The following is a 12,282-nucleotide window of genomic DNA, read 5'->3' as shown; positions in this document are numbered from 1 at the left end:
ATTGTGTTTTGCTCCTAGGTAACATTCTCTTAAAACACTTGAGAGAGTAAATTTCAGAATTTATAATACATTTTGAATAAATCAAATGTAAACAGCTATGCTGCATCATCACATGCAGCACTATTCAGCACAATTAAACTAATTCACTCAAGCAAGAGCTTTATACTTTCTGCATTGCTTGCAAAGAAGTGGGCCAGACAAGTTGATTTTACAAATCTCTACTCATTAAAATGAATAATAAAAAAGTTTTATTGCATATATTTTGATTATAATGTTCAACTGATGGAGCACATGGAAACCCTAAATCATGAAATCCATTAGAAGTTTTGCTTACTACTAATTTAGTGTACTTTTCCATCAAAAAATTTGAAACAACGTATTAATACCAAGTATCTAAGCTGAGCAGATGGAGAAGAATAATTTGCTCTATTACTGTTGCTGTTCTTATTCTTAATGACTTAATTATTTACCTGCATTAGCTAACAGAATAAATAATGCTTTTGGCAGAGTTTTCACTGCCGACAGTTCCTGGCTTTCCACAGTAGTTTTCCCTCTGTGTGATCTATATTTGGAAAGATGCCTGTGAAGCCAACAAACAAAGGCTCCACAGTCTGCAGTCATTGTGTGCAGACCATCTGCCACTTGCCACTGCACCTTAGTGCAAAAAGGGGAAAGAGTTTGTGCGCCAATTTTGAAATAGTCAATAAAAAGGTGGTAGCTCCACAATCATCAACAACCAATAATAAACAGATTAAAAATGTTGTTTTTTAACAAAGAAAAATGTAAAACCGTTAATATGGTGAAATTTTCTGTGAGGAGATGCTTATTTAAAATTCTTGAAATTTCTGGAGAGTCAGCACTTTTTTACAGTCAGTAATTTTTGCACCACAAGAGAAAGAAAACAAGAGAGAGGCTCGTGAAGAAAAACTGTTTATAGCTGCTATAATCTGTAAAAAAAAAAAAAAAAAAAAAAAAAGTGACAACAGGAACTAACCTGTCTCCTGGACATTCAACAACATTAAAAAGCGCAATGTGATGTTCTTTACTTAATAACAAATTTTAAAGTTGACAAATGTGACATTAAAAAGAATAAAACACTTCAGGATGTGCTGTAATAGGAAAATAATTAAATTGGCGTAGTTACATTAACTCAGCTTTATGTCAGACCGCACCACACCATCCTGTCGTTGATTCTTTTCCCATAACAGCATGCCCCCAAGAGTTTTATTCCTCACTTAAAAGCAAAGGTTTTTGTGATATGTGGACAGTGCTGAACTAAAAGCTGACCTTTAGTACAGAAGGGTCCTTCGTAAGCTGTACCACTGCAGTCACATGAGTAGCCGTTGTATTTCTCCACACACTTTCCTCCACTGCGGCAGTACATCCCAAAACTAGTGCAGTGACCTGAACATCCAGGTTTGACTCCGGGCGTGACCTTTGCTCTGTCCTCCAGGTCAAGGGTGACACCGTTCATCTTTAGGGAGCGGATACATCCGAGGAAGCCTCTCTGCCCTCCTGCTGCACCTTGACAGTTAACACAAAAGCAAATGAAGTTAAGTTTCACCAGGACACTGTATAGAAATATTCACATGCAGCTAACAACCATTGTATACGGGCTTAAGATAACTGGCCAGTTGAATTAAAATACAAGTGTAATGGTGAAAATTAAAGAGCAAGTACTGGAAATGAGACACACTCTATGTAGGAGCTGAAACAACCTAAGCATAATGGGGAATTATTCAATATTATAGATCCCAGAAAAATTAGATTCAAACAGCATTAATGCTCTGATTGTGAGGAAAAAAGAATTACTCTCTCTCGTCCTGCTCACAGTAATGTCCAAGCACTTTCACATTATAGAAAACTTCCCATTAACCTAAAGAATACAGAGACAGCTGAGGACACTTTATACATGACCAGCTAAGACACAGTCATTTTGAGCCTAATAATTAAAATGACGATAGAGCTGTGAGGAAAGTCAGACACCAAGTAAGAAAAGAAGCAGTTATGGTTATTAAACTCTGTTACTTTTATCAGGCGTTGATTAGAAGCAGTGTGGTTCTCTTGACAGTCTTTTTTTTTTTTTTAAACACACATTGCAGCCCAAAGGAAAACAAGCCTGGATATCATATTAAGTGTTCAACATCTACTGGACTCAATTAGCAGTGGACTTGGCAGGGGTTTAACAGTGCTGTGTACAGATGCGGGTTTGTGTAGTGTGTGATGCTCCACTGCAGACTTCATAGCCATTTACGACTCTTAAATAAAGTTATTTAGATCCAGGAAAGCATTGCAGCATTATTATAATGGGCTGATGTTCTATCACACACACACACATACACACACTCCAGGTTAATTACTGTTATAGTAATTACATACACAGATGCTGCAATCCCATTACTAAGGCTGATGAAGACGAAGTTAAGGTTATTACCATGAGATGGTAATAAAACCTGCATCATAAGATTGACAACCATGTCATAAACATGTCATGGAACATGTCAGAAGTCATGAGATTCCAGAAAGTATTCACCCCCAATAATTATTTCTCTTTTTGCTATATTGCAACATCAAATTTAAGCATATCAGAAAGGGACTTTTTCCTGCTCCTTTTGAAGTGACTCTGTACAAAAATAATAATTAAGTATTTCAATGTCCTCAGAATTATTATTATTATTATTATTTATTCATAATTGATTCACCCCCTTTCTTTTATCAATCTAAATTAGGACTATTATTTCATTTTCAAGAGCTCAAACTAAATATGTTAAACAGGGTACACCTGTGTTAATTTGAAATCTGCCTGTGTCCAGTTGTATGCTTGTACAATAAATATCTCTGACTTTGGGAGGTCTCACAGCTAAAATGGCAGATCAGGTCAGTCTTGCTGTCATGAGGACCAAGGAACTGCCTGTGAAGCTTTGCAGTGAAGTTGTTAGGAGGAAAAAAGATGGAGAAGGATATTAAAACATCTGCAAAGCTTTGAACTTTCTTAGAAGCACTGTGAAATCCATTATAACAAAGTGGAAAAAATATGGCACAACCCAGGCACTAGCAAGACCGAGTGCTTGGACAAGGATGGCAATTGTCGGAGAAGTGCCCGAGTGTCCAGCTACAACACTGAAGGGATTACCGAGCTCACTGGCTGAAATAGGAGAGCCTGTGCAGACGTCAACAGCATCAGATTCTATGGGAAAGTGGCCAGAAGGAAGGCCCTTCTGAGAAAGGCCATGTTAGAAAATCTTAGAGCTCTGGAAAAAGATTTTTTGGTCTGATGAGACTAAAGTTGAGCCCTTTGGAATAAAGCCAAAACATGAAGCAATTTGGTGCAACCCAAATACAATGGAAATAAAAAAGCAATTTACCATAAGACTATTAACAGTTTCCTATCATGCTGCTAAACAAAAACAAGAATAATGACATGGATTTATGTAGAAAGAAATGATTAGGCTAAAGTGCATTGGAGTTTTTGTTTTTAACATTAAAACAAATAGTTAGAAAAATCCCTCTTTTAATAATTTGGACAGTTGGATGCATTTGATAATCTTAGCTCTGCAGGCTGTCACCTACACTGAGCCATTTTATTGCTGTGAAATATTACCAGGTAAATTAACGCTCAGAAAAAATTATAATATTTTGCACACAATAATGTGTTCAATAGTATAAAATATAAAATCCATTCATAATACTAATTACATGCTTGTTCTCAATTCCACACTTGCATGATGACTACTATGCTGCTGCCTCAATATCAATAACATTACAGGGTTCCTTGGACGTTGCCGTTAGCATTTCTGTGCATTTTATGGAGTATGTCTATAACTGAAAAAAAAAAACAAACAACTAAGCACTTATGGCACTGATTATCAGCTTAAACAGGTTATGATTCATGACCTGGGTTATACTTGAAGAAAATCCAGGACATTATTATTGCTCTTTCCCTTGATGTTAATTGCACACTTGCCTGATTACCAATGAGATGTTGCTGCAATATCAATAATATTACAGCGCTCCTCAGACCTCTTATAATTATAGCTAACAACATGGTGTTAAGTTTGTGTAGAACCTTAAAATATTTGGTGAGGTTCGGTGATTTGGATTCCAATCAGGTACTCATAGGCTGTAACCCAAACTTTGTACCCAAAGGTGAATATAAATGGTCTCAGGAAGAATGATACTTAGCTGGTCTTCGCTAATCCCTACAGTGATAAAAGTCGTGTGAAAATAGGGTACTGAGACAGGGACAGGTGATAAAAAAGGGCACATGGATCAAATTGTAAAACACAAACTACCACAAAATCCTCCTGAACTACAGTAGATATTCAGTGACTTTTTTTCAAATCAGCAGATGTTTTTCTCAGCACACCAGTGAAAATAGCAAACAGCCCACATCGTCTGTTTCACCGTCCCCTCTTCTTCACTTCTATAATATTCTCCCCATTGTTCATGTCAGAACGTCTTCTTTTTCTCTCATTTCTCTCTTCATACCATTTGTCCACTGCTAACCCACAGTTAATCAAAACTGACCTAAAACGTTCTAGTTTTAATGTGCTACAACAGGCCAATTGGTAACTAATAGTGTTCTACTGGGTTAATACCTGGCACATTAATACAATAAATTCATTTAAATGTTGTGATATAATCATGGATGTGTGTATATTAAGTATTTTACAAAAGAATCAAACGTGGCCTAGCCAATCAGATTTTAGAAACAAAATGATCCATTCTATTATAAATACATCAAACTATTAAAGACAGTGTGGTAGACACAATAAAATACATGTCCAGTTTAAAGTTTAAATTGAAAAGTGAAACACCTTTGAATCAAAATTCTAGATACAAGTTATTGAAAAAGCAAACATCCTAGCAAAAGCAACATCATATGACACATTTTATTGCTAAATACATATGCAGTATATGTCAGAAATAGCAGAAAAAGAAGGTTCTCTTTAGTGAGCTCTGACTGCACAGCCTATTGCTCTGCTGCATGGTCTCCCAGTTACAAATGTAAGAAATGTTACAATTTAAATATGCAACAACATACATACAGTCAAGAGTTGACCCAAATCATTTAAACCCAAAATCACCTTCGCCACATTGCTAGTCGGAGAACAAGTGCTGTAGGTTGTACAGTAGCTGTAGCGCAATGGCAGGTCACATGATGTAAACTGACAGACAGCAGCCAGAACATTTTATTCATAGTTAAATTGTTAGGGGTCCAAGCATTGATTGTGCTGGAAACCTAATATTTTTGAGGGAAATTCCTTCTTATTCTTCTTCATTTTCTGCACCAAAATGAATCAGTTAGACCAGGTATAAAGTTGTACAGATATGAAACTTGGTTATTAGGTCGTACTCCCTCCTGCTACTCAGGCAAGTGAGATGGGCCCGATCTGACCGAGAGTGGCACTTGAGCACAGTGTTTTAAGTTTAGGCCAATGTCTTGTGAGCTGTCAATCATACCCTAAACATTTTCCCACAGATTTTTTCTTTGGGAACAGCACCAAGCAGGATAGGTGGGCTCTCGAAAGGGTGGTGCAAACAGCTGAGCGTACAATCCGAACTGAGCTCCCTGACCTGCAGTCTATCTACAGACAGTGGTGCTGGACCAAGGCCAGGAAGATAGAGAAGGACCTCAGCCATCCGAACAATGAACTCTTCTCTCTGTTGCGGTCAGGAAGCGCTTCCACTCCCTGAAGGCCAATACAGAGTGAATGAGGAGGAGCTTCTTCCAACAGGCCATTCGGGCCCTGAACCAGGACAACACCAAGGACTAGAGCTTGGACTCGCTTTCACAACACCCACACTTCCTACATTCCTTAATACATCTTCTATTCATCCATCTGTATTTATAAATATTTATTATATATGTGGGCAATTTCATACAACTACCTCAGCAATGTTGCACAGCATTATACTGCACAAAACAACTGCACATATCTGCACTTATCAACATCAGACTGTTGCTGCCACCCATCTTTAAATTTTGACATTTTTTTAAAACTTTTTTTTTAAATACGTTCCCAATTTCTAACTCTATGAAAATTCTATTTTATGTCACGGACAGTCGTAAAAAGCACTTCACTACACATCGTACAGTGTATGGTTGTGTGTGTGTGCGACGAATAAAATTTGAATTTGAAATTGAAATTGAGATTTATTGGCTTCAGCCAAACAAACAAACAAAAAGCCTCATCTGGGTCCACCAACTGCGATTTTGAGCTGATTAGCATAATATCTGAAACCTACTTTCACAAACGAGTACAAGAATTTTAAAATTGGCCAAAATAAGATTTTTCTTCTCCTGCATCATACTAATCTGTTGCTGTATTTCTTTAGATGACTGTATTATTGAACAAACATGACCACCATCAGCCAATCGGATTTCAGCTGTTTTCCCTTATTTCAGAGGGTTAGCATTGAGCTACCATCACAAAGCTTATCATGACCCCGCAGATTACTGCTTGCAGCTATATTTATTAGTTAAAATTTTTTCTCTTGGTAAGGGTCTCTGATAAGATATTTATAAAAAGACATTGTGGACATCATGGGCAAAGGAATAGAGGCTCAAGCACCTGAAGCCCCACCCTGCATGTGTGTGGACCACATGATAACAGAGTTACCTATACTCCTGACAAGCCCAAAATGCTGGTTTTCTTTTATAGGGGTTTTAGCATCATAAGATTCATGCAAGAAAGCAAACACATATGTAGAAAATGAATGACACGCAAAAAAACACAACAGAAAGGAAAATGAGAAACAATTTTTGAATAAAAGTAAATGATTTATGAGGGAAATGAAACATGAGTTGAATATAAGGGCAGTCAGTGATCAAATGCTACATACAAACAAGCTGGCATTAAATCAGTAGGTTCTTGGAATATAAATCAGTGCAAAATCATTGAGAGAATGTGAATAAACAAACAATACATCTTACATGAAGTCAAGAGAGTAAACGTGAATACAGAATGAACCTGGGGCAATGTGGAGAATATAAAATTAGCTGATGTATTAACAAATGTAAATATCCTCTATGCTCAGAAAGAAATAATCAGTGGGGTAAAAAAAAGAAATCTACCACCCACTGAGGGTCCAAAACTAATGCCGTAGCTTGTACTGACCGGAACAATAGACAGAGATTAGAGTACCTTCTGTGTTAAAATACTTTCTGAAACAGAAGAAGCAATAAGTTTAATGAGGACATTGATATGCAGGTCATAAATTCTTCTGATCTGGAAAAAGAAACAATATTTTCAGGAGCTCTGAGTTGTGCATAATGAGACTGTGATACAGAATCTAATCAGAGTTGGACTGATTAACACTAGCTGCTACCACACATAACCCATGAGTCAAGTAGTTTATATATTTATATTATATATTTATATATTTATATTTAGGTTTATATATTTGATTTTGATCAGTCAGAACTGTAGAAGTTCTGTCCAGAACACTGCAGAATTTTCTTCAGGGTTTTAGAGTAATCTGCTGTGCTAGTGCTTGTCATGGGAGAGCAATTGCTCTGCAAAATTTTCCTAATGTGCTTTAGAGTCATTTGTTTAAGAGAATGTGCTGAGAACAAAACAGAGCAGAACAGTGAAAGCAGTAGGCGTTCTTTTTCAAAGATAATTACCTTGTAAGAGACTCAACTTACTCAAAGTTTCACAGGTTTAACAGCACTTTTTAAATATCTTTAACTAGTTTTTTTTGTGATTGCTGGCTCCTGCTCCATTTTCCAATGAGAATAGAAGAGAGGTTACTGTTTAAAAAAAATACACCCTTTTTTTACTCAATTTGATCATTTGCAAATTCCCTCCATCCCATTGGCTAGTTCTCGCCAATCCCAGCTACCTACCAGGGAGGGTGAAGACTAGCATGTGCTGGACACGTGAAGCCAGCTACCACATCTTTTCCAACCACTGGCCATGCAGGGCAGAAGAACGCAGCTTGAGGAAAGCACTAATAGTAGCTGCTTACATTATATACACATTTGAGAGCTAGTGTTAAAAGTGGACTGATCAATATTTGTAGCGCTCGTACCATTAACAATAACTCAATATCTCAAGGAACATGATGGAAGATGACTGTTGGAACAAAGTGATCACAGGGAAGAATATAATTATGACGAACACACAAAAAAAAAAAAAAAAAAAACCCAAACACAGTTCTGTGCTGGACTTCACTGCTCAGAAACACAACCTACATATACAGATATTTTTAACTGGTCAAAAGATGATAGAGATTAATGGAAAGTTAGGTAACTATGGTAATACTGGCTCTCTAATCGCTGCAATAGAAGCGTAGTGAGGCTACAAAATGGCCTTAGTGTTCAAACAGCGTATACATTCAACTACAGATTTATTGTCACCCTTCATGAAAAACGTATGGTCTGAATTAAGAATATAAAGAAGATTGAACTATTCACTAGGAAGGGGGTGATTTAAGATCCGCATAAAAGTGCCTCCAACTTTGGATCTTGCGGACATTACAGGAAAAGACTCAGTGCTGTTATTCTCTCTAAAAGAGGCTTCATCAAATATTAATTGTAGAGGTGCAGATAATTTTGAAAATATTTTTTTTGGTGAAAAGAGAACCAATCTTGAAAACTGTTTTTTTTTAATAAAAGAGAATGTTTTTATGTGGTTAGAATAAAATAAAATACAATACAGAATACAGCATTCTCATATGCTTAAGCTCAAAATGTCAGGTGTATTTTGGGTAGGTAACCTCAGAGGTGTGAACTACACACAGGTAATTTTTATAATCTGAATGGAGAGCCCAGAAATTAGCCTTCAGCAGCTGTATAACCAAACTCTGAATACACGTAACTTTCCCTTTAAAGCTCTGAAAGTTAAATGCATTTATGCTTAAAGGAAAGCATTTAAAGCCTTTAAAGGAAAATGTATGTATGTGTGTGTGTGTGTGTGTGTGTGTGTGTGTGTGTGTGTGTGTGTGTGTGTGTCTTACCCACATACAGCTGGCTGTAGAGCTCCAGGCGTGTGTGTCCTTGAGCAGGTGCAGCTCGAACTTCCCTGTATTGCTGATCCAGTTGCAGCACAGCCTCTTTAACATTCCTCTCTGCGCTGATGCGATGCCATTGGTCATCGTTTAGCGGTGTTGGTGAACGGACCTTCAGCTCTACAGGCCCATTCCCGACATCAAAGGAAAAGGAAACCACAGTTGGTGCTGGAGAGAAATGAGAATACACAAATTTACTGAGAACTCTTTAGTTGCTTTCAACTAGTTTGATTATTCGGCCAATTCTAGTTCAAGTTTTATCCTCAGGGCTCAACTCCGAATAAAAATGTACAATGTGCAAACAGTGATGTTTGTCTTATGTGCATGTGCATATGCTTGCACAGTATATATCACATGTTTTTGCAATGTTAGAGGAGAGGGCAGGGTTGGTTAAAATCTGAGAGGCATAAATTAACAGCAATTAATCAGTTACTGTTCCCCAAAACAAAAACATTGGTGTAGTTTCTCTCATAACACCAAACACTGATTCTCCATACTTCTTATTCCTCTGTCTCTCTGGCTCTCTCTCTCTCTCTCTCTCTCTCTCTCACACACACACACACACACACACACACACACTCACTGCATTTGTGGCCTCTTGATCCTGCTCTCTCTCTCATTTCGCCTAATCCCTCCTCAGCTCTATGTTTGTACTATCAAAAGCAAACTGCCATTTCGACTTGTTTATGCACTTAAATATAAAAGAGATTTTTAAACATGTAAAGTTCTGGAAAAGTCTAGCAGAGGCGTTTATGAAACTTTTGAAATCACAACTTTTATGTTTTTTTTTTTTTTTTTTTTGCAAACGATCCTGATTCGATCTGATTTTTTTTTTTGCAAATCATACTGATCTCCCCACTTCAATGTTAATGGCAATTTTGTGTATACACTCTTACACTCACTGACCACTTTATTAGGAACACCTATATACCTGCTCATTCCTGTAGTAATTATCCAGTCAGCCAATCATGTAGCAGCAGTGCAAGATACAGGTCAAGAGCTTCATGTAATGTTCATGGCTGAATCAAACATCGGAATGGGGAAATTATATGACTGCATTGACTCTGATCATTGCATGGTTGTTGGTGCCAGGCAGGCTGGTTTGTGTATTTCAGAACCTGCTGATCTCCTGGGATTTCACACACAACCGTGTCTAGAGCCTCTAGAGTAGAATAAACAGAATGGTGTGAAAATCATCCAGTGAGCAACAGGTCTGTGAAACAAAAGCGGAAGGCTACAATAACTCAAATTACCCCTCTTTACAAAGCAGAAAAGCATTTCAGAATATACAAATCAAACCTAGAGTTGAATGGGCTACAACAACAGAACAACATTGGGTTCCAGCCATGAACAGGAATCTGAGACTACAATGGGCACAGGCTCACTCGAACTCCAACAAAGTTCAAGAAAAACTCACTTGGTCTGTCCAGGTTCTAATGAGTGAAAACTTATGCAAGGCACTGTAACGTGTGTTTGTGTGTGTGTGTGTGTGTGTGTAAGAAAGAGACTCACATTTTAGCTCCAGGCGGATAAAATCTGTGTTGCCCAAGTTCTCCAGGAAAACTCCATGAGGTGCAGAGGTCTTAAAGTAGAAGGAAATATCAGCACTCGTTTCCCCTTGGAAAGTGGAGAAATGCAGGTAGGAGGATGGTGTGGTGAAGGACGCTGCATTCCAGTAATTACCTGCAAAATTGCAGATGGAAGATCAAGTCATGCTTTCTTTCTCATGCTTTCCTGTTTGTCTATTAACTCCTGTTTCTGAGGAGATGAAAGGATGTGTGCGCAAAAGAATCAGTGCTAAATGTATTACGTGTCTCTTTCTGAATAGTGAAACATTCAGAAAAAAAAAAAAAAAATATATCAAATATATAAAACCAAAGAGGTCATAATATAAACCTTAAAATGAGGTTAATTGAATTTAGCAGGTTTACTCTTACAAATCAACTTCGGTGAAATATGATTTAAAGAAATGTCATAGAATTTAGTTTTATTTAATTGTGAATATTTCTTTGACTTGCACCTTGTAATATTCACCTTCACTAAGAAAGCTGTAAATATTCTCACAAGCCCAGAAGTATACATTTAGGGCCCGTTTGTCAAGTGAAAAATGTATAAATGTTGTATATTTTAAACACTACAACACATGATGAATATGCTACAGGTGCTATGGGAAAATAAATAAAACTATAGCATTTTTGCAATACACTGGCACACCATCAGGCTGGATTAAAGCTGTTTGTCAGATTAGACTTTTCAGTATTAAGCTACATAATAAAGACATTAATAATAAGGAAGTTAATTATTATTGTAGTCCTTACCAAAAACACCTCTGTCATTAAAATCCAACACTTTTAAACATTAATCATTTAGTTTAATTAAAGCTAGCTTCTGTTCTCATGACCTGAACCAACTCAACGACTTCCAAAAAGCCTTGTTTTTATACATGCCATGTCAATAAAGAAAACTTTGCAATGATTTTCATATTAAATATATTCATGTGTAGCCACATTAATTAAAAGTTTAGTGCTCTATAAATCATTGGCTGCATCACTATAGGAGTGAGAAATGTTGTGTCCTATTTCTGACATTCCTGTCATTTCACACAGTCTGGAATGAGTTTAATAAAAATGATTAATGCACGATCACAAAGCAAATATTGTTAATTAAAGTAATTGCTTTGCCTCAGAAAAACAAAAGCTACTCTGTCTTGCTATGTGTCTCAAAATGGTAAACTTTCACTGACATTAATAACAAGGCCAGGCAGTGTTACATAAAAACAATTAACACAACAAGACAGACTACACACGGCATTCTGGATGAGGTCTGATCAGGATATTGGATGAGAGGGCTAAAAACAAATTTTAGCACCCCGCAGTAACTCACTGTTATTATTATGTAAACATTATAGTTGAGCCTTTTATTTTCGGGGTTTCATTATAGGCATAAAGCTATTACACCTACACTAGGGATGTAATCTAATGTGAATATGTTACTCGGATTGAATGGATAATGTAAAATACAGTACATATATGAATACAAAGTGCATTATTCAACTTCATACCATTTGACAACAGTAAATAAGAAGATGTGGATGGCAAAAAATGTAACCTTATTATTTATATTTATTTATTTTTCTTGAGAGTGACAGAGGGCTTTAACCCTCTAGTGCATTTACGCCAGCCAGCTCTGTGAGGCAGTAATATCTCCCTCATCTTCTGTATGTGTCTTGCTTTCCTCTCCACTCAATCTAGTACAGTTAGTACAGGA

At 36.9% G+C, this 12,282-nt stretch overlaps 1 protein-coding gene across 1 annotated transcript in view; it reads right to left on the bottom strand.

Annotated features, from left to right (window-relative positions):
* The window catches only part of LOC113541231 (contactin-associated protein-like 2), a 245,380-nt gene that overhangs the window by 17,683 nt on the left and 215,415 nt on the right, over positions 1–12,282 (bottom strand). The window contains exons 16-18 of the mRNA XM_026938097.3: positions 10,528–10,698; positions 8,965–9,183; positions 1,288–1,524 (exon numbers count right to left, since the gene is read on the bottom strand). Of these exons, the coding sequence (XP_026793898.3) occupies positions 1,288–1,524; positions 8,965–9,183; positions 10,528–10,698 (627 nt within the window). The remainder of the gene's footprint in view (positions 1–1,287; positions 1,525–8,964; positions 9,184–10,527; positions 10,699–12,282) is intronic.

This window comes from Pangasianodon hypophthalmus, chromosome 22 (genome assembly GCF_027358585.1).
Source record: "Pangasianodon hypophthalmus isolate fPanHyp1 chromosome 22, fPanHyp1.pri, whole genome shotgun sequence".
In the NCBI taxonomy this organism is placed as follows: Eukaryota; Metazoa; Chordata; class Actinopteri; order Siluriformes; family Pangasiidae; genus Pangasianodon; species Pangasianodon hypophthalmus.
Note: the sequence above shows the minus strand (reverse complement) of the source record. Positions and strands in the feature narration are given on the sequence as shown.